This window comes from Abramis brama (genome assembly GCF_963993115.1).
Source record: "Abramis brama genome assembly, chromosome: 14".
In the NCBI taxonomy this organism is placed as follows: Eukaryota; Metazoa; Chordata; class Actinopteri; order Cypriniformes; family Leuciscidae; genus Abramis; species Abramis brama.
Genome location: NC_139976.1, coordinates 12,920,260 through 12,946,173, shown reverse-complemented (window position 1 = coordinate 12,946,173; position 25,914 = coordinate 12,920,260). Strand labels below are relative to the sequence as shown.

Below are 25,914 nucleotides of genomic sequence, written 5' to 3'. Positions count from 1 at the left end.
ATTTTAGCTTCAGGACTATATTACACATGTAAGAATGTAATGAGATTAACACAGATCCTAAAAACATGAAAAAGGTTTTAAAATGATTACAATATCTTAGAATAGGACTAATGCACTACTATACAAAAAATTAGCACATACTGTAAGACACTCCTACACTTGCATAAATCCATCTACCTGAAGCCAAAATGTCTATTTATAGCATTAAACATTTTGTCAGTAATATTTATGAAAATAACACTTTTATTCAGAAAGGATGCATTACTGTTCTTTTTAACTTTCTATAAAGAATCCTGAAAAATATGCATGACTGTTTGCTCAAAAGTATTAAGCAGCACAACTGTCTTCAACATTATTTATAAGAAATGTTTCTTGAGCAGCAAATCAGCATATTCAAATGATTTCTGAATGATCATGTGACACTGAAGACTGGAGTAATGATGCTGTAAACTCAGCTTTGCCTTCACAAGAATAAATTTAATTTTAAAATATATTCAAATAGAAAACAATTTGTAATAGCATTTTATAATATTACCATTATTTAAAACCATTATTTGAATAAATGCAGCCTTGATGCGCATAAGAGACTTATTTTAAAAAACGCAGTACATCCTCCCCGTATTTCAAAACAAACAAGCACATTTATACGCATGAAGCACATCCAACATGTTCAACCTCATCATCTCAGGCAAATGCAGCTCATCATAGATAAATATGCAACGCCACAAGATATGGATGGATTGTATTTCAGTCTATTGTATACAGTGGCAATAAATCAATGGTTCAGCCTAGTCACTGAGGGGATCTGCCCTGACACACAAGACTGATTGCTGTTGGCAAAACTGACTTGTTTTGCATAAACCTAAAACGACCATTTTATGAAGTCTTTGAACACTTGTTAATATTCAGCCTTACAGTAGCTAAAGCATGAATGAATAAGTAATTGAAAAAGAGGCATTACTAACCAAGATAGTTATCCAATTAAAATATTGGTGATGCATCAGGAACAGCAAATTAAGCATCAGCCAAAATTCATGAATCATCACATATGAGGAGACTTGGAAAAACAAGTAGCCTAAAGAGACTGTTCTTCCTATTATAATAAAGCTGATGCGTGCATTTGAATAATAGGCATTTAAATGTATAAGCGGATTCAGAATGTGTCTAAAATTCTAGGTAAACATGCTAAGTTTTCCTTCGTTATTCATTCAAATTCACCACAGGTGTTCATAGCATAAAGTCTGAAAAACATACTATTGAGAAGATTTTAATAGTTACCTAAGCTTTACATGAGAGAAGAAAAAACCTTCTGTTTTAAATCTTACTTCAACTCACACAACAGAGGTGAAAGCATCCAGTTTTGGGGATTGGGTCTGTAAACCAAGACGCCAATTAGCTCAAAACAAGTGTGTTGTGATTGGCTGAATGACCACATGATGTCAGTGTAATTAAATCTAACACACTTGAAGGAGGGAATGTGTTTCCAAAAGCTCATCAGATACACAATACAACATTTCATACAGACATATAAAGTCAACTTTCTCTCCTTGAATATTACAACACACTCGTTATCAAAGATATCAAAAAAGTTCTCTTTTAAAACTTTCATTCGAGTAGAAAGACATGTGTGAAGGAATAAAATGTTCTTTTGGTTATCTGATATGTTGAAATTTCATTAGAAACATATGCAGTTTTTGAAAGCAATTCTACAAAGAACTTTCTTTTCAGTTGGTGACATAAGCAGAGATCTTTGACATCCCAGCTCCTTGTTTTCATTACATACACCTGTTTCATCATCCCATTTGTGTTGCCTGTCTAGACAGTGATTTAACTATAATAATATAAAAGATTTTAAAGAGTGAAGCACAGCCAGGAAAGACAGAGTTCAATTGTAAAGAAGCACCTTCCAAACCCAAAAGATGTGTGTCTTCAAAATGACAGCAGTTCAAGTAAATCTCCTGAAAACACCTCTTAAATTAAAAACATAAAGATAGACAAAACCCATTTGAGCACAGAAAATCCCAAACATTTTTCAAATGGGACAATAAGGGGTTTTTTTATGCCGTGAACCTGACTGTTGAAAGTGCCAGATGAGAGTGTTTCAGCATTTTCCTTTGTTTCCCCTAGGTTTCCTGTCACTCATCCGTCCCTTTGAGCCAGGTGGATCCTACGGCAGGGAGGGGTCATCAATGGCATAATCGGGGTCACATGTGAAGGACACCGTAATGGCGTATCGTGTGCCCCAAACGACCTTCTCCACATGGTGGAGGTTCTCAGAACCGGATGAGAAGAAAGATACTCGACCTGCAGGAGATGAAAGGAGAGGGACGATGACAGAGAGAAACAGGATATGCGGAAAAACTGCACATGAAGAATGCTAACATCAGGCTGAAGTCAATCATGATGTTCGAACTAAGGATTTTCTACAGATTTTCCCCCTCATGATTAAAAAGTAGTTTTAAGTTGTATCTGAATTTAAATGTTTGTGTTTGACAATTATCGTTGCATTTCATGTTCACAGTAAATCTGAGTGCTGATGGAAAAAGGTTCCAAAGCCTCACAGTTGGTGCTGGGATAATTACTAAAACATGCTAATTTTGCTTGGTTGGATTGTTGAATTCATTTTAAGACACTGTATTTTTAAGAAGCAGAAAGGAGGCCTTTGCTAAACTTGATTTTTATGTAAATTACCTTCATTACGTCTGCCTGGTACTGGCCTTTGTAGACCATTATTTATCATGACAGTTCAACAGAATCTCATTAAATGTTCATGTTTTTTGAAAAACCGACTTTTAAAAGTGGAAATGCATGTGTAAAATTCCATGAATAAATGCTGTATGTTGAACCGCACTGCTGGAGGAATATCCATAATGCAACATAGATCCTGCAAGCTGAAAGAAAGCCAGAGTAAATTGGAAGTATTAGGCGATGAAATTTGAATTCTGTAATGGAAAAGGATGGAAGGAAAACGCAATATATGCGAAAGTGGGGAAAATGGTTAATAAAAACAAGCATGATATAGGAGTGTCAAAGTATGACTTTGTAATGCACTATTCAACATGTTCAGTCCTGAATTTACCAGGGGATAAAACACAATCTAATAAAAGTAACTTAAACCCTTTCAGTGATGGAAGCATGGTCAGCTTTAAGTTGTTTTGTAAATTATTCCAAGCAACAGAAGCATTAGATTTAAAATCTAATTTTCGAAGATCAGTTCGGACCTGAGGAACTTTTGAGGTATAACAGGTCATTTAAATGAAGATTATAGCATGCATTTGTATTAGATAAACAGAGACAAATAAGGAGTTTGGATACAGAGATGGTAACTCAGACTTATCATATAAAATGCAGCGACAAGCTTGATAGCTACACTGGAAAAAACAATATCCAGAAGTTTTTTAGATAGTGTAGTAGGCATTCATATGAAGCAGATCTCCATTATAGTCCAATAGTGGTAAAGAGGTTGCAGACACCAAATATTTCCTTGCAGTGAAAGAAAATAAAGTTCTGTTTCTGAAAGAATAATAATAATAATACAAATATTAAGCTTAAGTTTAGAAATGAATTCATCAGTATGAAGCTTAAAAGATAAATGACTATCAAAAAGAATACTCAAGTACTTAGAACTTGCAACACATTCTATTTTTGTTCCCTGGGACTGGGAGGATATAATATCAGAAAGATTCCTTGGTAGAGCTTTGGAATTTGAAAATATCATTCATTTGGTTTTATCTGTATTTTAAACCAGTTTAAGTTGACATAGACTTATCTGTACAATATCAAACACTGATTGCAAGTATTGAAGTGCTTGTAAAGCACAACAATAAATGGCAGTATCATGAGCATAAAGATGATACCTAGCATTGGGAATGTTATAACAGATATTACAAAGAAAATAAAACGGGTCCCAAAACAGACCCTTGTGGGGCACCTTTAGAGACTTGACACCTTTTTTTGCACGGAAGACTGATACAGATGAGACGATTTACTCTTATGAGCCGTGGGCCGGTTCTTTTTAGTGAATCGACACAAAGCAAGATTTGATTATTTTTAGAGAATCAAATTGTATTTATGTCACCTCTAAAAATTCTTGAAAAGGTCAGTTCTTGCATAAATTGTTTTATATCAGTTCTGTCAAAATGGGAAAATTGTTTTATAAATCAATACAGTTTATCTACATCTCATTATTGATTCTCGATTATTAATTGAACAAATTTCAATTAATTGATCCAGTACATAAATTATTTTCTTATGATGCTATTATTGAGATTTACAGCAAGAGGAAACGAGTGTTTTAAACTAGACACATTTTTAATAAAAACATTCCTCCATATGTTAGATTTCACAGTAAACCATGCAGGTTGAAGCTGGACGGATATTAAAACCGCATGCTGCCTCCATGCTAATTAGCCAAGTCTAATTCTGTACACTTCAACTGAGGATGCACAAGGAGACATTTGCTAAACAAGATACTTATGCAAATTACCTCCGTTGTGTCTGCTTTATTCTGACCCTCGTTGACCATTTTTTATTGTGAAAGTTACATTGAATCTCATTAAAATGTTACAATGATGCTACATGTTTAAGAAAATGAAACGTTTCTGAAGGAAAGTGTATAATGCCATAAAACCTGCAAGACGCCTAAGGACATCTGGAGTATTAGGCTTGAAAATTTTAAATCCTGATTACAGTGTTTGCATGAAGAGGAACGATATCAAGCAAGAGAGAAAATGGCTAAAAACACCAGGTTCAGTGATTTAGAAAAAACAAAATCAACAAATTAAGCATGAAAAGCTCAGAGAAGAGCACATGGTTTGTCAGCATGTTCTCATTTAACTTGGTTCACAGGGAAACAATAAAATGGCAATTATTTCAGAGTTTGTAATGATATGATTTGATTGTGTTTCCATGGAGAGGAGTTTAATAAGAATATTTTCTCCACACCAATTAGAAAAAAAGCACTTATGATCTAGTCTATTTTCTAGTTTTGTTACATTTAGGTTTATTCCAGAAACATTTTCTCTCAATACAATGCAGAAATGTGTCTGTATGTTGTCAGATATTATTCCTTTTTAAATCAATAGGTTAAATGCAAAAATGTATGTAAGAGAAACTATAGTTAATATTAAAACCTTTAAATGCATACTATAAAGTCATAACATGACAGTCTCTCACCACTTCAAGGACTTCTGCTTTTAAAAAAGCATCCCTATATTTGCACTTCAAAACACTGTCACACATCTTAAACTGCACCCATTTCATTTCGTCTGCCACCACAGATAAGAATAAAAAAAGAAAAGGCCTTTGTTTTTCCACCTGACAATAAAAATGCACCTGTTGCCTCCTTTAAACTCCTCAGCTGGTTCTAACCGCACTCTCTGGGCCAAGAGCACGTTGCTCCTCTGTGACTTTCAAATCAGGAGATGCAGCTGTGATCCCACAGGATTCATCCAGCGACAGGCGTCAATTTTCCCAGTGTGCCAAAAATAAAGTGCTTTTTTCCCCCATCCAATCTCATCTTAAAATATGACGTCATCTTTCACACTCTCCTTATGCATGTTTCAGCACCCCCCTTCTCACCTCTGTCCTCCTCCCTCGTGTTAAGTACTGTGCATCTCAACAGGCCAATATCTCTCCTCACATCCATCATGGAAGAGGGAGGTTGATTGTCAGTTTAGTTATAATTACAGCCTGTTTGACAGAGTTATCCATCAGAGTAATAATTACCGTAGTGGAGATCAGGGCTCATCAGCCACACCTGATGGATAATCAACGCACCAACTGAGCACACTGCTTCTGCCACCCAGTGAATAGGAACACGTTCCACCTGCTACATCTAACGCACTGTATCTCAATTCATTTAAAACTGGAGGCAGGCATTCAAAAATCATCCCCCTTGCCGGAGACGGGGCACGACGGGAGTGAGAAATCCAGAGCTAAAAACACTGGGGTCTGATGAATAATGCATTAAAATGGGTATTTTAAGCCTAGAACATCAGATCAGTGACACTGATGATATATATACATCTTAATAATGTCAACACCTGGGAAACAGGCGATTTTTATTTATTATTTTTCACCACAATTTGCCTATAACCCAGCTTACGAATCTACTTAGAATAGATTAATGCTGCTTTTTGTATAGTTTTCAGTGACATGTCATCCATCAGAGCATCTACCAGTTGCTTCAGAGATATTGGAGGGGGAATCTGCTTCTCACTCTTCTCTAAAATCTGGAAGGAATCTGCTTCTCTAAAACTGCTCACATTGGTTAAGTGATATTCAAGTCAAGTGATTAAGCTGGACACAGCAGATGTTGAAGTTCATCTTGGTGCTCCAGCTGTCCAAGTTTTATGATTATTAATGGCACCATCTTTTCCAAATTTTAGGAATTTTAAATTTTAAAGTTTTAGCAATTGTAGCTCTTTCATGGATGTTGGCTTCTAAAAGTTCTCTATGGTGTGAAATCAGAGAGAAAGAGACAGAGATAGAATGCCATACTTACTATACCTCTATTAAATAAGCTAATGTTGTTTGCTCTTCACACTTGCACACACGTTAGGTATCCATGAGCTCATAATGTGCTAAAACTGACAGGATAGCATTGTGCGTGATTTGCTAGATTACTGTGAATGATGAAAGATCACTAATGTGTTTCCAACTCTTCAGCCCTGTCTGCCTTAATTTCCTGTTTGTCAAGCTTTGACAGGTACATGTTGTACCACCAACTGTATATATACATGTAAACAAATAATGCCTGATCACTCACATAAACACGCACACATATTTATGTCAGCACCAGTACTGTTCTACAGGAAATAAAAACCACAAATTATATCTCTTTAATGTTTCTCTAAGACTTGATTGGAGATCTTAATGTCTCAAACTGTGCATTTCTCACCTAATTCTCCTAAAATCTAATTATCTGAGCTATATTCACATTCATTTAACAGGTCAGTATTGTGTTTTATCATTTGTTTCTGTTGTATTTCTCACAAGGAAGAAGAAAAGACTGTTGATACTTCTTGTATTTAAAAATTAATAATAAAATAAATCACGTTGCAAGTTTAATTTAGCGAATGTGGTGAACTTATCTGCTCGGAAACAAATGATCACACATTTTTAAATAAAAGTTACATAATACATGAAAAAAATAAGTTGAATGTGCAAATATCAGTTGCCAAAACAAACCAAAAAATTCTCAGCAATGTACTTGCTAAGGTCAAAATCAACTAGCTTATGAATAATGAATTACAATTAAAATTGTATGTACTTTTTATTTTTTTAAAAAGGTGAAGTGCAGTGCATTTAGGGATACACTTTTTCTGTAGTAGCTCTGTGTTGTTTGGACAATCTTTCATAGTGTTCGATGGTTTTCTTAAAAGCAAGTCTTGCCATGCTTTGTGTACAAAACTGTTGTTCTTAAAAGACCAAACAATTGGGCTGTTCAGGTTGCAAATGCTCCTGCTAAACGGGTTCCCATAATCGTCCTTTTTAGAAGTCTGACAAATAACCCATTTTACCATCTTGTACCACTTCAACCCATTTTCACTTGTACTAATCACTGCTGAACACAACTTATACAACACTATACAATATACAACCTAGAGTATATAGAGAATAAAAAGATAATGGCAATCTTTGTTTTTTTCCCTGTAGCCTAAATTACATTATTTTTGTTTAACCCCTGTACATGCACGTACAAAAGCATATCTCTTATCTGCAGTCACCTGCCATCTTCTATCACCTGCCATCAATCTTTAATGGGTTCAGAGAGCACCCCATGATCAAATGTCACACTGCATGGCAAAACACCTCTAACCGGCCCAGTGGGGATATGTGGGGGCAGATTTTAAAGTAGTGGTTCTCAACCTTTTATGGGCCAGTGCCCCCTATCCATTATCCAGGTCCCTTATCTGAGATAAGCGCCCCCGCTGAGAACCACTATTTTAAAGGAAGGAGCCTGACAGTTTCTGTCATCATTGTATGACGCCACCGAGTGCACCTTGGAAAATAGCAAACATTATCCACTCAAAAGTGACAGATTCTAATAAAGAGCTGAAAGGTAAATGAATTCACAGACACGAGTCAAAATAAAAGCTTCTCCGTGCAGACCAAATAATCAGGCAGCTATTCATGGATGGCGTCATCATGGGACCTTATCAAAATGCCAGGCTGAGAAAACAGAACAATTAGTCCATGCAAAAGATATGTAAAACAAGTCATAAAGAGGTTTTGGAGTGTGGCTGTAATCATTGCAATAGAGGAGAGAGCCATAGAGAAATTCCATATTAATTCATGGTGGCATCCAAAAAGTGATAATTATTGCTTATCCTTTCGCACTTCAATGCAACTGTAGAACCACTTACATGATTCAGTAAATGGACTCCAGTGTGCGAAAGAACCTCAGCCATGCCAATTTAATAACCTCAAAGTTTATACACACTACCAGCAATGTATCTTCATGACAGATTTATTATCAACTGGTTTTAGTACTTAACCATTGTGTCTTTCTACAGGAAGTACACTTATTGCTACTTTAAGTTGCAATTCCCCCTCCAAACAGAATTCAAAGACTGGAAACTTACCATGTTATACAGAACTATCATTCTACATTGCACATTATATGCCACATTAGGCACAGTTACCAGGCAGAGCGTGACTGATCTTAATTTAAGCAGACGTGACACCTTGTCTGGCAAGAGGTCATTTGAATATTCAGGAGCACAGAAATGAAAAAAATTCCCAGTGGGCATTAAATGTAAATCCAACAAGGTAGAGTTTAGCTTTAAGCATTTTCATACATATATTAAATATTTTTCATTTATATTAACGTACACTGCCACGCACTCACAGGTTTGGGCTTGGGCTCAAGATTTTTTTAATGCTTTTGAAAGAAGTATTTTATGCCCACCAAGACAGCATTTATTTGATCAAAAGTACTGTTAAAAAATATATATATATCAGTAATATTATTATACTTTTAAATAACGATTTCGATTTAAATATAGTTTAAAGTGTAATTTACATAATTTTCAGCAACCAGTGTCATCAGAGTATTATCATCATCAGAGTTGAAAACCGTTTTTATTAAATGTTGCATTTTTGTCCAGGATTCGTTGATGAATAAAAATGTTAAAAGAAAAAGCATTTATTTGAAATAGAATTATTCTTTGTAAAAAAGTTAAATGATGCCATCAATTACCAGCCTATTTAACCTATTAATACAAGTAAAAATAATTATTTTAAAGGGGTGGTTGATTATGATTTCACTTTCTTAACTTTAGTTAGTGTGTAATATTGCTTTTTGGGCATAAACAACATCTGCAAAGTTACAACGCTCAAAGTTCAAAACAAAGGGAGATATTTTCTTTTAAAGAAATTGCTTTTTAAGGACTAGTCTACAACAAATGGCTGGTAGGGACTACACCACATTCCTCCCGGGTTAGTGACATCACCAACCCTAGAATTTACATAAACCCCGCCCCCTGAACAAGATTTATAGATTATCATGACAGAATATGCTAATCAATGACTAGAAGATAACTACACAGCTACACATAAACTACACATAAATTCACCAACTAACCATTCAGAAATATCCTGTTGCATTCTACATGTTGTCACTTCTTCTTGAGTCTCTCCATCTTTGTCCAGTTTGAACATAAAAGGTTAAAAGTTTTTGAAATTTTCAGTGCATGTGTGTGTGAGGTAAGAAGACAGGGGCCAGGAGCAGCAGCTCATTTGCATTTAAAGGGACAGACACAAAAACGGTGCGTTTTTGCTCACCCTCAAAAAGTGACAGTTTTAACATGCTATATAAAAATATATGTGGGGTATTTTGAGCTAAAACTTAACATACACACTCTGGGGACATCACAGACTTATTTTACATCTTGTGAAAAGGGCATTATACCACCTCTTTAAAAAGATGTTAATATTACCATGCCAATAATCTGAAATTTACAACAGCCTCAACGTAAAACGTTTACCTGTGGTTTAAAAATACCATAGAAAAACAACTATCCTAACTAATATACATTTCAAGCATTATTAAAGACAAGTAAACACTCAGTAACTAAAAAAGAACAAATACAAATTTTTCAATCGCAACAAATAGATACAACTGAACGAAGATATGATTGAAATAAAACTTTTTTTTAAGATTTTCAAGTATTCATAAACTGTAATCAAATGTAAAATAACACTGCACTTTATAAATAAAATATACATTACAAATATAGTTAAAAAAGTTATTCAGTAAAGAACGAGTTAATTTTCTCTTTGTCTTTTGTTGTTTGATTAGTGTTATTATAGAGATGGCAGCAGGAATATTAGGCTGCTATCACTTTAAGAGTTGCAAAGATCCAATATAGTTATGCTTGCAGCACTGAAAACAGCACGCGAGTCGTCTCGCGCTTGAATGGTTTAAAGTCAAACTGAAATGCTCACAAAGGAATCAATAAGAGAATAAGACATTTTTATCTTATAACAAGAATCCGATTCCTGACCTCAAGTCAACAACAATTAATATCTTCATTTTGGTGAATTTCTCATTAAACATATGCATATACTGTACATAATTAATTTGATTAATCAGCATACAATCTAAATAATCTTACCATAAATTCAATTTAATTTTTAAAAAACAACTGACAGCCACAATTTAATCCTTATCTTGCTTGAACACACTGCATTACTTTCATGCTTTTATACAAATCCCGACAATGTGTGTGATATTGTGTGTATTTACCAGCCCGTGGCTCCACCGTTCTGTTGCTATTCGGGTCCATGAAGACAAACCGTCCGCCGCCAAACTCCAAACCATAATCGGACAAGTAGAGCAAAGATGTGTAGTCAAAAGATCCATAAGTCTCCTGTTAAAAAAAACGCACATTTTAAACCCCATGAACATTTCTTTTCTGTAAAAACCTCAAAAAAAATCTCAGCATGAGCCTAAAGCACTATACTAATTAAGATGTTTTAATAATCTTAGTTGGATGGGGAGAACCAAATGGATCATGACGTGATGTGTAATGGGGTTTTTAGTTGTCTTAAAACAATCTAATCTCTGTTGATTGACACATTTATTAATTAATTATTTTTTAATTGCTGGAATTTTTATAATGTAGACTAGTAAAAATAAAAATACAAACATTTAAAAAAAGCCCTCAAGTAAAACCTAAGATTTCCTGGCTTAACGAAATAGTGGTAGAATTTAATAGCATCCCTGGGACTTTAAACTCTGCTCTGCTTTATGAGGGAAATCTCTTTAGTGATCCCAAACCACACAGGCGTCACTTCTCTGCATGTCGGATCACACTTTTAACTACTTTAATCTAATCTAGGGTTTAAGACTGGCAGTATTCTGGCGACGGCACGTTGTTTCCAGTGCTTTTTCAGAGACAGATTAATGAGGAATATTCCACACACCTACCGTGCAGAGGGAGTACATTCAGCATTTGAGACGCTTATTTGCTTTTATTATTCTACAAATGCCAAAATGTTATCCCACAACCCAAATGGACAAACCCTACCAGCACAGCACATTATCACTTTGGCGTAATGCATTTCTGACTAAACACGAGCTGATTCGAGTGAATTGTAAAATTGTATAAGCAAATGACAGATGATGACGCAATGTGGACAATTACACTTCAAAAACAAACCAATAGGTGCAGCCACAAGCAACAACAACCTTCTCAGTCTGTTTATCTTTTTGCCTCTCATGCAACATGAAGAAATCCAAAACACAAAAGCAATTTATCATCAATGTAAGCAGTTTATTCCTCTGTGTTACAGCCAAGCACGTAAACCTCGCCTGCAAAGTGAAATGACCTGATGGCCACATTCATAAACGCACAACCAACTCCGAGATCAAAGGTACATCTAAAGACCAGACATAAATGAACTTGAACTCGTTTTTAAATCCCCTCAAGACCTAATTTCAACAGCTAGAAAGCTATGTAGGAACATTACACTGTTTCAAAAATAAATCATGTCTTTTAAAGGCAATGTTGTTGCGATAAATGTTGCGATTTTAAGTCTGGCCAAATAAAGAATTCAGGTCCTAAACGTGCTGTAACAAACATTGTTTTGGGTGCATATATTGCTGAGCACTGCCATCTTTATGCATGAGAAAAATCTGAGAATAGTCTCAAATATGCTAAAACCATAAGAGCCTGTGGCGTACCGCAAGTTCTGTTAGGCACGAGTAAGCAAGTAGCACTAAAACCCTATTGGAATTGTTGTGATTTTCAAAGATCAACATTCTGCTTTAAAAGTGATAAGGCAGACCGTAGACAGAGTCTTAAAACTTTGAGGGATGGTAGTACCCACCACGTCTACAACATAACCAAGGCTCGCCCCGATCGGCCAGATGGTAGTGGTACAACGATCAAAAGTACGAAATCTCTCATAACTCCTAAACCGTCAGTCGCAGACTCACTTATATCATTGGAATCCTTGGCTCAGTCTGTGGTCATGTGAAAAAGGATGCAGCGACTGGCCACTTGGTGATTTTTTTTTTAATTAAAATAAAATGAAAAAACATGAAAACAGCTATTATAGCTATGCAACAGTCATTCTAAATGATTTGAAAACTGGCATGTGGTATCTTTGTCCAAGGTGCCGTGATGGTCTATGAGGACATTCACGCATTTCTAAAAATGCGTTGGCCAATGAATTGAGCAACTGTTACATAAGGTTAGGGGTGTAACCCCGGTGTCCTGGCCACATTCCACCATTGGCCCTTACCAATCATGGCCTCCTAATAATCCCCTTACATTGAATTGGCTCTATCACTCTCTCTCCTCTCTCCACCTATATCTGGTGTGTGGTGAGCGCACTGGCGCCGTTGTACTGTGGCTGCCGTCGCATCATCCAAGTGGATGCTGCACACTGGTGGTGGTTGAGGAGAGATCCCCTGATATGATTGTAAAGCGCTTTGGGTGTACAGTAGTACATATGAAAGCGCTATATAAATGCCCGATTCCGATTCCGATTCTGAAGGTTAGATTCGCTCAACCTCTATAACTGCAGTACAACTCTCTAGGTCAATAATAATATTTTTTTTTTAAATAAGTAATTAACTTTAGCATTTGGATAGCTATAACAGGGTAATTTATCAAATGGCCATGGCCAAGTGTACCCAAAAGTCTATCAATCCTAAACGAAAACTCATAAATTCACGAAATTAGGTGAGCATATGCGACATATGATTCTAAAGAGGCATGCAAGCTTTTATGGAGATAGGGACTTAGGTGACACTATAACTGTTAAAAAGGTGTAAAATGCTATATTTCTATGGCAAATCACATGATATTGCTGAAAATTGTCTTTTTCATGTCTGATTTACATAGAACATCCATGAAATTAGGTGAGCATATGTGACATACGATTCTAAAGAAGCATGCAAGCTTATGGAGTTTGGGCCATAGGTGGTGTTATAACTTAGCCTGGTTCTACCAGACTCTCGTACATTTCATTTGTACAGAGAGTCTGGCCTCTCTCCATTGAGAAACGTTTACTTCCTTGTAGGCGGGTTCTCTGTTAAAGTTCAAAACTATTGGATCTGCCCAGAGTCACTCAGGATCTGCCATAGCCAATCGCTAACGTGAGGTCGTGACGCATGTCATGCGCCGAAACCGGCCGGAAACAACAAGTCCGAATGATCAGAGGATTATGTTTAGAATAAGATGTCTGTCAACGAGAGCTGCAGGTTTTGTTCATCGAATTTAAGAGTTCAAGGAACAATTGTAAATTATAGATGTATATTTGACACTAAGGACAGTGATGTATTCAGTCAACTGTCGAAGCTGGGTCTAATCATTAACAATACGCCGCTGCGGTCGTTTCGGATCTGCCGCAAATGCTGTACAGTGATCACCAGGCTACTGTGCGATACGGAAACATTTCAAAGGTGGAAGAACGAGGAGACGACGGAGACATGCCAGGGGGGAGATGCCAGTTCCACTGACAAGAGAGACAGAGACCCCACACCCTCTAAAACTCCAAGGGCCAGGGGCGTAGAATTTAGTAGGGACGCTAGGGACGTGTCCCTACCAATATCCAGTGACACTGATATATCCTTAGCAATAATTTCGATCAAAACCTAAAATATATTTATATTGATGTCCCCGTCCCCACCAATTTCAAAATCAAACCTACGCCACTGCCAAGGGCCGTAAAAAAGTCCAGAAAATCCAGTGAAATGCCATTGAGAAACAGTGTGAAAGTATATAGTCCTAAGTATATAGTCCTAGTATATATAAAGTATATAGTCCTATCTATAATCAATAGAAAATTAAACTGAATATAGGCTAAATAAATGGATAGTCCTGCAGCACGGATTTTTATTGCAGATAATATAACAAATAAATAATTATTGATAGGCCTACTTGTTAAAAGGGCTTTGTGTTTCATTTATTTGGCTATAGTCTACTGTCATCTGTCAATAATGAAAAAAAAAAAATGAACGAATTAATTAAAACGAATTAAATTAATAAATAAATAATATTGACGCACATGCTTTTCTGTCTCATTATTGCAACATCTCTCTCTAATAACTGCATTAATAACTGCATAATGAATGTAATTTGATACTTATGACTGATCATGCCCAAAAGCGTGTTCAACGCGTTCAGTCTGTGTTCAAAGTCGGGTGTTTAAAATCTGCTGCAGTCGATGAAAACAGTCAGAGAATGTGTCAACTAGTCGTGTGTCCCCAGCATTAGTCTGCTATCAGTGGCTCAAACCTCCTAGCCTGACTACGTCAGACTTCGTACTTCCGCTCAATTTCATTTCGCTTCTGTACTCATTCTGAGACAGCGTCAGAGCTTTCCGTTTCCCTCCGGCCTGAAAACAGCCGGCCAATCAACGAACAGAGGGCGGGCTGAGAGCCGTGACGTAGACGCTGATTGTACCGTCGTTCACAGCCATGTTTACTCCGGTATTTCACTCGATGGTTTTGTTTTCGCATCATACATGTGTTTACAGTGGAAGTTAGATGTGGCTGAGCATGCGCATAACACACGCCATAACCAAACGTTATGTGATTGGCTTACGGGTAACCAATGATTTTAAACTTCAGACAAGCGAGAAAGAAAACGCTTTTCAATTATGCCATGCCAGACTCTGTCTACGAAGCAAAGCGAAGTGTAAGCAACGGAGGCGTAAGAAATTAGTCCTACATACAAGAGCATTTTAATGACAAAAACTTTACAAACGTCTTGAAATACATAATCTGAACAATGTATCGAGGTGTGGTAACTGTAGTACAAGCGGAATAATTGACTTCAGGCCGTTGAATTATTAGAAAAATAATGCACACCCTCACTGTCGTCAATTATTCCTTACATATTCGGCAGTTTTGCAACAATGGACCGAATAGCTTTTCTCACGTCTTTCTCCGCTGCCATTACTGAACTCAAACTGACGCACTACATCAACGTCATCGTTCTCAGCCACTCCCTCTGTTCGCTGATTGGTCCTACAAAAAATTGATTTCTGGAAACCTAAGAATATACAGCAGTCCCAGACGTAGTACTGAAGGAAAATGAAATTGAGCGGAAGTGCGCGGGAGGGCGCAGCCAGGCTAGTTATAACTGTTAAAAAGCTGAAAAAAAAACTTGATAAAAAACCTATTTCCTAAGTAAATTACCTATATTGGCTGTAAATAGTATCTTCAATCAATGATGTAGGACGGTGGTTACAGGCTTAAAACATAATACCTTTTTACACATGTGCTTAAAGGCCTTAAAGCGACTGAATCCTGATAATTATATTGCTGAAAGCAGAAGTTATGTTATATTGGGCAATTTAGCCCGCTCTTAAATAATACTCTTTTATGTTGCCAGTTCGGTTCTGAAATATTTTTTGTTAACGTTTCAAGTCAGTCTTTTAGAAAGCATAAATGTCTCATCAATCAGCATGTTTCAGTGCAAATCAATAAATGAACATTACACTGTGTGATTCATTGTTCCCTGTGATTGTGATTCATGTATAGAATACATCTGTGCAGCATTAAAAGTCTGTGTAAATACAAAGTATATTTGCCACTTTAAAAGCAAATTCAACTATTATATAAATGGTTCATGAAGCCGGGCACCACAGGGCTGTGGGGATCTCCCATACGCCAGTAATTGGGGTTGAGTGCCAATTAATTTCATATCTGTAATGATTAGCTGATGCGTGGGTACATCATGAATATAATATTAATGTAGTTCCATTATTCATATCCAAATCCCTTTGTGTTTGATATAAATACTTGTCTAGTGAGGCAAATCTTTAAGTTCTGCTTTATTTCAAGTCACTGAACTAATTTGATGTGAAACGTTATTTATTTATAAATGTCAACTTTGTAATAATATGGCCTATTAAAACTAGTTCAAAACATCTGAGCCCTTGCGCATGGAGATATTTTTGGTCCATGTTCTGAGAGAACCAATGTGATTGGCAGTTTCAGAACACTGGTCATAGAGTAAACATTAGCAGTTCTTTCACATTCCTAGGATATGATTTAAAAGCTAGACCTTAAGCGTTTTCTTGGATGTGCCGGTTACCTTATCGATATGTGGGTGCCAGTACTCATCATGAGTGGTTTTGGCAGAGGTGCTGTTGATGCAAGAGAAGAAGGTGGGCTTGGTGAGGTACATCTGTTTGGAGTCCAGACCAAACGTCTCAGCTATCGCCTCTTGAATTCGGCCACGAACATCCCTGGTTTAAAACAGAGCACATTAAAATTCTTTATATAGTTGACATCAGCTTGTGGTACTTTTATCCATCCATATCCATAATAGGCATTACAAAAACCACAGATTTTTGGTTGGCAACAGCTAGTTGGTTGGCAAACTATTTTTGACTTGACACATTGTTGTAAAAATGCTAATGGTTTAAAACCTACATTAGTCACAATGCAGTGATCAAAAATGTCTCTATGCAGGTGTATAGTTAAAGTGACAAAGCTAAAAAGAAAAAGCACACACAATAAAGTGAAATAAAAATACAATAAAATAAAATAGACCAATGTTGGACCCATCCAATATTTAAGAACTGAATGATTTGCGTTAATAGATTTTGTCAAAAGAAATGCTTCAAACATTTCCACATCACTCACTTGTATAGTTGAAAATCTTCTTCTGTAAAAACATCCCTTATCTCATTCTTAAAATATCTGTGGATGAAAAAGCATATGGATTGATTTGAAATAAAAATAAAGACCAATATCAAACACACCACCTTAAACATTTGTAGGACGGCAGCCATTTAAATACTGCCGCCACATCAAAATGCAAGCATCAATAGATACACACCAAATGTCACAACAAGCGTGCCAACACATGCCAGCTGTACAAGTTAACTGCCAGCACAGTACCAGCCTGTGTGTGGGCACCAAAGTGTAAACCTCATAAAAAGACATGAGGAAAATCTCCAGGTGTAAGAGGATGAAGACACGATCTTTCACAATCGAAGCTAGAAAGTCATTCCCATCATTGCCGCCATTGATTTCTGCTCAGCTCCTCGGGCACAGGGGTATACTTTGATGTTTACATGAAACGCACATCGAGAAATCTGATAGAGCTGGGATTTGAACAGATCAAGCAGTCGGTGGAGTTCAATTGTAGACGACATCCTGTTAGATGCCGTATAAATCCACACGGAATACTCACCTATAGATATTAACAAACTGCTTTCCCATCGACAGCGCCCCAGAGTGAAGATCAAGGATGGAGGCCTGTACACAACAAAAATGAACGGAATAAAGACAGTGGAAACACTTTCAAAGTAGAAACAGTCAATATTTGACTATTAAAGCCCAGCTTTCCCTAGTGTCTCTGGGTCTGACTCAACTCCAAAGACAACCACTGAGGGCTTGCAACTACCCGAGTGCTGGACTGTACCGCTGAGGTTGTTGTTATTCATGCTTCATCATAAGGTCAACAGATGGACTCTCTCAGGTCTCAGCCCTGGTATTCCCTGCTCTCTGTCTCCGCACACATCATAAATCATCATGATGGGGCTGATCTGCTTTTAAAAACTCAGCGGGACCCTCTTTTAGTTCACTGGTTACACTCTATAAAAGACCTCTTTGCCTGGTGAGATCTCAGACTAGGTTTCTACCTGAAAAGTTCTTTGTATATAAGATTTTACAGGTATCAGATATTCTCTGTGTAATCCACTGCAGTTAAAATAAAGTGAACACCTCATAAAAGTAATCCACAGTCATTTCGTAAGAGGGGTTCAAGTCACCACAAGTGAACATGATTCAGTTTTGCATTTTTCTACACATGAAATGTATAATTACAAATTATATTAGCAGTACAACATTGGGTGAAAGGCTTGAACATCAACGATTTTTTTTAAAGAAATGCATATAGTATATATATAATCCAAGATATTTTAAATATCAAAGACATTTTCTTTACTGTTTCCACCCCCTCTTTCTACCACAAGGACCATTTGGAGTTCCTAAAAGGCACAGAGGTTTCTGATAGTGATCTAGGCTTGTAGGCCAAAATGTTTGTACTTTGGGGGTCGATGAATTGGCACACCTTTAGTACGGTGGGGGAAGTGTAATTATCTGATTGGTCAGTTTGAATGTCTCACATCTGGGTTTTAGTCACATGGTCAGGAAAGGATAAAAGAAGATTGAAACTGTTGCTCTGTCTCTTTTGATGCTCTGGCTCTCTTCTTCTCTGGGTCCCTTTCTTGGGGCTCTCTCTCTTTACCTCCTCTTTGCTCTTACTCTCTCTCTCTCTCTGGTAACATTTTTTTCATATATGCTGGGTAAAATTAATAATATAAGTTATCATCAACTCATACATCTATTTTGTAACTATTTTAAGTGTAACCATAACCATAGTTTTTCATTAAACCTTTTTAATTACAACTAATGTGCTAACTAGTTTTGAATTGGTATTGACTTTGAAGTGCTACCTATTGCAATACAATATTGTCACTATCTATAGCAACGCTCTCCCACAAATATTAAGCTATTGTAACTGCGCTTATTTCCATCGTTGGTATAAGTGAGAGTGGGTGGAATAGACAAGAAATGTGCAGTTTTCTACCATCTTGCTAATAACGTTTCTTTAGTCATTCGGCAGTCTTGCAGCTTGAACCACTGCAGGAAATCCACTCTTACACATACTTTTATTAAATTGACAGAAAGTGACAGTAAAGACATTAAAAGCTATACAAAAGATTTATATTTCAAATAAATGCTGTTTTCTTGTGCTTTCCATTCATAAAAGCATCCCAAAAAAATGTAGTCACATTATTAGTCAATCAGCATATTAGAATGATTTCTGAAGGACCATGTGACAATGAAGACTGAATTAATGGCTGCTAAAAAATCAGCTTTGCCATCAAATACATTTTAAAATAGAAAAAAAGGTTTGTAATAATATTGTAATAATATTTCACAATGTCACTGTTTTTAGTGTATTTTTTTAAAAAGTTCATCGCCACTCCATGCCACTATAGCAGAGACATCACCAACAAATCACTTCAGGAAAACAAATCAAACTGAAGCTGCTTAACTATTTCACATAAAATGATCTTATATTCACTCTAAATTGTTTCTGGTGCATTATTTTACAACATGGTTCAGGTCTCGACGCCACATGTACTTTCTATTATTATCTTTTTAGTATTTTACCATTAAGCCACAGAGTGATGAACTGCGTGAGTTGAGCTTAATCTGTTACGAATGTAAAATGCAATTTCACCACTGGCAATGTCACACGCTGTTCCCATCAAACAAACAATAGTTGCTTCCAGAATCTGCCACCCACTGAATGTGAATTCTCAAACGCACTCTTAATGAAAGCGCTTTACTGTAGAAACTCAATCATACCAAACTATATGGTGCCATCACAATGGAAAAGAAGTTTGCTTTTGAATTCCAGCTGAAGTCTCAAACATAGTGTGTACTGCCCTCTTGTGTTCTCAAGCAGCTGCTTCCTTGATAGACCAACATGCAGCAATTTTTAAACACCGATGCAAGCATATGAAGAGTTTCTACTCACACCACCATCTGAGCCAGCAAGTGATATCCCCCGCTCAGCTAACCTGTGGAATTAGAGGAAACACACATGTATTTATGCATGTACACTTCCATTCAAAAGTTTGGAGTTACTAAGATTTTTTTTTCTTTTTTTAAAGGACATTCAATTGATCAAAAAAGAAAGCAAAGACATTTTCAAAGACCCGTCCACACCAATACCGGTAACTATTAATAAAACTATATTAGCATCCACACCTCCGGACGATAACATTCTGTTTATTATAAGCACGCTGCAGTTTTGTCGTTTGCCACTTTAAATTCCCGAGCTCTTTAAAGCAGGATGGATTCTGATTGGCTGTCAGTGTTTTTATCGTTCATCAGCTGGAAAAAAAATAATTCTGAAAGTGATTCCAACTATATTGTTTTTCTTTGAGGTGTGGACTCTGCAATTCTTTACATCTAGAATGATTTTAGAAATATATCTTTATCATTGTAGTTATCATCCTTGGTGTGAACGCGCCTTCTTAAATGCCGTTCTTTTGAACTTTCTATACACTTTCAGTATCACGGTTTCCACAAAAAATATTAAAGTCCGCGTGAACCGGAAGTTGCAAACGACTTTTCTCCAGTGTTGTGACGTATTTCCCAGTGAAAAGGAATATTGAACAGAGGGCAGGGTTTTACTCTAGCGCTCCTCCTCTCCATCTCTCGCTCATAACAGACTAACGGTTTGAGGGGAGTGGTTAAGCGTTTCCCAACCCAAGTCCTCAAACCTACGTCATCAGGGAAAGTCCTCCAATGCAGAGGGGAGGGGCATTTTCAGATTTTGATTAAAGATTACAAAGCCAAAAAATTTTTTTGTGTGGATTGACTTGCATGGATGAATTGTTCACCACAAAACGATCAATTTAGGCAAACAAAGTAAATATGGTCAATTTTGATTTCATGTGGACTTTAAGCAGCAAAACGGTTTTCACCATTTGTAATACTGAGAAATGTTAGGCTACTCGAACACCAAATCAGCATATTAGAATGGTTTCTGAAGGATCATTTGACACTGAAGACTGGAGTAATGATGCTGAAAATTCAGCTTTGCCATCACATAAATGTATGGTGATGAAAAAAAAATGAAATGGGAGGAAAAATTATATGTAAATGCATCAAGGTTATTTTCGTAAACTGAAATAAAATAAAAATTTCAACATAAATGAAAAACTAAAACTAAACTAAACTAAACTAACAACAGTTACTGAAAAACTAACTGAAACAAAATAATAATTTGTAAAAATAAATAATCGCTTTCGTAATTAATAAGCTCTCATCCTGTAGCCTACCGGAAAATCACTTTTTTTTTTCCATTCCACTGCGCTACTTTATTTTTCAATGACCGTTGTGCTCGAGTCTCTTTTGCAGCATCACGGGCAAGACGCGACGTTCTAAAAACGCGGCACTCAAGTTAAAATGAGTTCAACTTTTAAAAGACGTGTATCGAGACATTGCGCTTTTTCCCCATTCCTCTGCCCGCGTCTTTTTTTCCGTTTTTCAAAGCAAAACCGCTTTCTGTGTGAACCAGCCCTAAGCAGAAATGGCCAAATAAGTATTTCCATTATGTCTAGACCTTATGCAAATATAACTGTACCTTAATTCCAGGTAAGATAACCATCTCATGTGAAACTAAACAAAATACCACACATATTAGACAAGAGACCACACTGAGCAGAAAACGGAAAAAAACAAATAGCATGTCTATAGCCCAGAAATAGACGTACATTTGTCAGAGTAGAAGTATACTAGATGTCTGGTCTGAATACAACATTTGAATATGAGTATAACTATGAGTATATTATTTTAAACGATGCAATAGACAAAAAGCATAAATGGATCAATACAAGAATATTGTTTGAAAGGATTAATCATAGAAATAACCTTAAAGAATAATCATAATAATCATACGCATATCTTTTTCTTATACACCACGTTTAACAAGATTTCATTTTTAATGAGTATTTTTTACTTTTTAGTTGCATTTGTTTGGTTCTTTGTTCATCCTCAAACAATTATTTTATTTTTATTATTAAGAGGTTTTCACAAGAGTTAACTGTAAACTGCAAAGATTAAACTTTGCTTAAATTAAATGTCTTTAACTGAAAGTGTTCTGTTAACTCTGCTAAACTATAATTACTAAGAATATATAAAAACTAAATAGAAATGCATTCACAAAATAAAAACTAAACTAAAACTAACAAAACCATTAATGAAACTAACTAAAACTAAACTGAAATTTATAGGAAATTTTAAAATAATATTAAAATAAAAACTAATTGAAAAATGCTAAACTATAAAAACCTTGAAATGCATTTGCATTGTTTTTGCAAATGTCCCACTGAAAAACTTTTCATTCATTTGCAAAACTTTCATAAAAAAAAATAAATAAATAAAAAAAAAAATGTTTTTTGAGGGAACACACACTTTTTTCTGAGGGAATGCAAATATTTTGAAAGCAAACTACATTTCTCGGGGGTACGCAAAACTTTTACGAGAGAACACAAAAGCATTGAAATATATTTTTTCCAGCACATTGTCCCCTTAGGGGCTCGTTAGAAATAAACTACATTTTAAAATATATAAAAATAGAAAACATTTAATTTTTTTTAATAATATTTCACAATATTACAGTTTTTCCAAATAAATGCAGCCTTGTTGAGCATAACAGACTTCTTTCAAAAACATTAAAGATTCTTCCCGACCCCAAGCTATTGAACGATAGTGTATATATTTTGATGCATGTCTGTGTGAATGTGTACCTTCTAAGCTTCTGTGCCTCCTCCAAAGTCACAACACTGTCTGAAATAGCTCTGCCGCATTTTGTTGGGGTGCAACCTGAGGACAGAATGCATTAGCCGTTCATATTGATTCATTAATTATGACACCAATTAAACGCCTCTGCCAAATTTTCTTTTCAAACTGCATATTCAATGACACATTCAGTGAGGCAGCTTGCCTTGCAAAATGTACTGCGTAATTTATTCCAGCATTCTCTCAGAGAGGAAGCGCTTTTGGTCAGGCAACATTCACAGTGGGGTGTTCAATCCACAACAAGGCTCTAAGTCCAATCAAATACCACATTATATAGTATTTTGGCATAGATTCATATGCCACTTGGTAGAATCCAGTAGGAATTCCTGGATGGATTTGTAAGACCTACCAGCAAAAATGGCTACGGTTGGCTTCGGGACAATATATTTTCCTGAACATATTGTCTCTTTCCCAGAGTTTATTTGCACCCGTCTTAAAGAGAGTGGTATGAACTAGAGCCAAGGGAACGCTTGTTAATTCCAGGGCTTGCTTTGTCCGTGGAGTGTAGAGCTTTTTGAAGCTGGTGTGAGGTTCGGTAATGAGTCCTATGTGGGAGGCTTCAGACTGTCAATCACAGCTCTGGCTCCTCAACAAACATCTCCCTTCATGATTTACACCGATGGAATGCACAGGTGCTGGCTTTGTTCAAGCAAAGCTGTTTACTCCTAGAAGTTGTTTGGGAGCAGGTTTCCTCCGATACAGCAATGCCCATTAGTTCAAAGTATTTTCATAAACTTTTGGAATAACTGCGCTCAAGAGGAAAAAAATTAATAAAATATTGATTTTTACACTAACTGGCCACTTTTTAGATACAACTTGCTTGTATCGGGTTGGACCGCCTTTTGCCTTCAGAACTGACTTAAATCTTTATGGCATAGATTCAACAAGGTGCAGGAAACATTCCTCAGAGATTGTGGTCCATACTGACATGAAAGCATCACGCAGTTGCTGTAGATTTGTCAACTGTACATCCATGACGCAAGTCTCCCATTCCACTTCATCCCTAAGGTGCTCTATTGGACTGAGATCTGGTGACTGTGGAGGCCATTTGAGTATAGTGAACTCAGTCATGTTATGCCAAATTCTGACCCTATCATCTGAATATCGCAGCAGCAATCAAGACTTATCAGACCAGGCAGCGCTTCTTCAGTCTTCTATTTATTGTCTAATTTTAGTGAGGCCGTGCGAACTGTAGCCTCAGTTTCCTGTTCTTAGCTGACAGGAGTGGCATCCGGTGTGTCTTCTGCTGCTGTAGTCCTTCTGCTTCAAGGTTGGACGTGTTGTGTGTTCAGAGATGCTCTTCTGCAGACCTCAGTTCAGTTGTAACGAGTTGAGTTACTGTGGCCTTTCTATCAGCTCGAACCAGTCTGGCCATTCTCCTTTGACAAGGCATTTTCCCCTGACAGAACTGCCGCCACCGGGAAATTTTGATCCTTTTGTGGACCATTCTCTGTAAACCCTAGAGATGGTTGTGCATGAAAACTTCAGCAGATCAGAAGTTTCGATACTCAGACCAGCCTGACTGGCACCAACAACCATGTCATGTTCAAAGTCACTTAAATAACCTTTCTTTCCGATTCTGATGCTCAGTTTGAACTTCAGCATATCGTCTTGACCATGTTAACATGCCTAAATGCTTTGTTACATTGCTGCCATGTGATTGGCTGATTGGATATCTGCATTAACAAGGACAATATCATATATATATGTTAATACACATTATTTATTATATTTTTTCTACAAAAGTAACAATACATGTAAATGCATTTTAAATGTCACAGTTAAAAACTATAAAAATACTTGCAAGGTAGCAAAATTATTGTAATGAAATATAGATTGGATAAGTATACAAAAGACCTCTTCCAGTTCAATATGCAAACAATCTCAATAACATAATGGTTGAAAGGTATGGACACATTCGATCTGTGTTGGTAATAACTTTGCTCAAGAAGGGAAAAAAGTTAAATGACAGTTTTAAGTATTATAACTGTCATTATAACGGTCATTAATATTAAAATTATTCCTCATAATTTCTATATTATATATTATAAATATTACTTATTTATAATATATACAATTATATTTTCTCTAAAAGAAAAAAGCAACTCGGTTAAAATAAAACATACTAGCCAAATAGCAATAGAATTGTAATTAAATACGAATACAAATAGAGAAAGTTTGATGGTAATATGTAGTATAGGCCTAGATAAAAATATAAAAAGACCAATTGCAGTTCAATATGCAAATTTCACAATAACATCATCGTTATTGCATGTTAACCCAGAAATGCACACCAAAACCAAAGCTGAAATTTCCAATAAAGTTTGCAATGTAGTCTGCACTTTGAGGGGATCAGGGGATGAAGCTCAGTCAATGGAAGAAGAACCACCAACATACCTGGGAATAGCTTGTGCTTCTTGTAGTCTTCAGAGCAGTCCACCGTGAACACTCTGGGCTGAGTGAGGATTTCACCTCTTGACACCAAAGTGTGTGTAAAGTCATCAGTCCATGTGAAATACACCAGGCTCCCTAGTCCAGTGACTCCCATCAACAGCAACAGCATGGACCAGTTACCTCTCCATGAAGAGGCCTGTCTCTGCGCATTGCCCCTGAATGAACACACCATATAAATACAGCCTGAGAACACAGGTCGCATAAATACAGGTGTGCATTTCTTTCATCCATTCATTTGACTGTCAGTTTGCACAACGAAAGGAACATGAGAAATACATTTATTTTCCACTATGCAGGGAGTATTCTGCATGTAAACAAGGATTTTAAACAACATCACTCATGATTTTTCTGCAAGGCAAAGTCAATGTGAGCTCATAAAGTTTCAGAAATTGAAAATCATTAACGTTACCTCTTAATTTTCTTTTCAATGGCGCTACTTTCTGGGTTTTTACTGATTACTCGTCGTTGTACAGTCATGTTTAATACATATACCTGTCTGCGTGCATCAACATAACACGTGTATGGTTTCGTTTCACTCAATGTTTGTACTGAACTGCTCCATACTAGTTCAGAGCAGGTTCAGAGTGAAAGCGCCC

The 25,914-nt window shown here is 36.4% G+C and overlaps 2 protein-coding genes across 3 annotated transcripts in view; one reads left to right on the top strand and one right to left on the bottom strand.

Moving 5' to 3' along the window:
- The window catches only part of LOC311095693 (urotensin-2 receptor), an 8,984-nt gene extending 4,815 nt beyond the window's left edge, over positions 1-4,169 (top strand). The window contains exon 3 of one of the 2 annotated variants that reach the window (XR_014608887.1): positions 2,128-3,018. The gene's annotated coding sequence lies outside the window, so the exon portion shown is untranslated. Of the gene's footprint in view, positions 1-2,127 lie in introns of both variants that reach the window. The other variant, XM_084134366.1, reaches the window with a different exon arrangement.
- On the bottom strand, positions 452-25,914 carry ogfod3 (2-oxoglutarate and iron dependent oxygenase domain containing 3). The gene is made up of 9 exons (XM_084134367.1): positions 25,728-25,914; positions 25,262-25,473; positions 22,813-22,888; positions 20,031-20,073; positions 17,670-17,734; positions 17,117-17,173; positions 16,563-16,716; positions 10,754-10,877; positions 452-2,304 (listed from the first exon to the last, which is right to left on the bottom strand). The coding sequence occupies exons 1-9, from the start codon at positions 25,793-25,795 to the stop codon at positions 2,168-2,170; spliced, it is 936 nt and encodes a 311-aa protein (XP_083990493.1). The 5' UTR covers positions 25,796-25,914; the 3' UTR covers positions 452-2,167.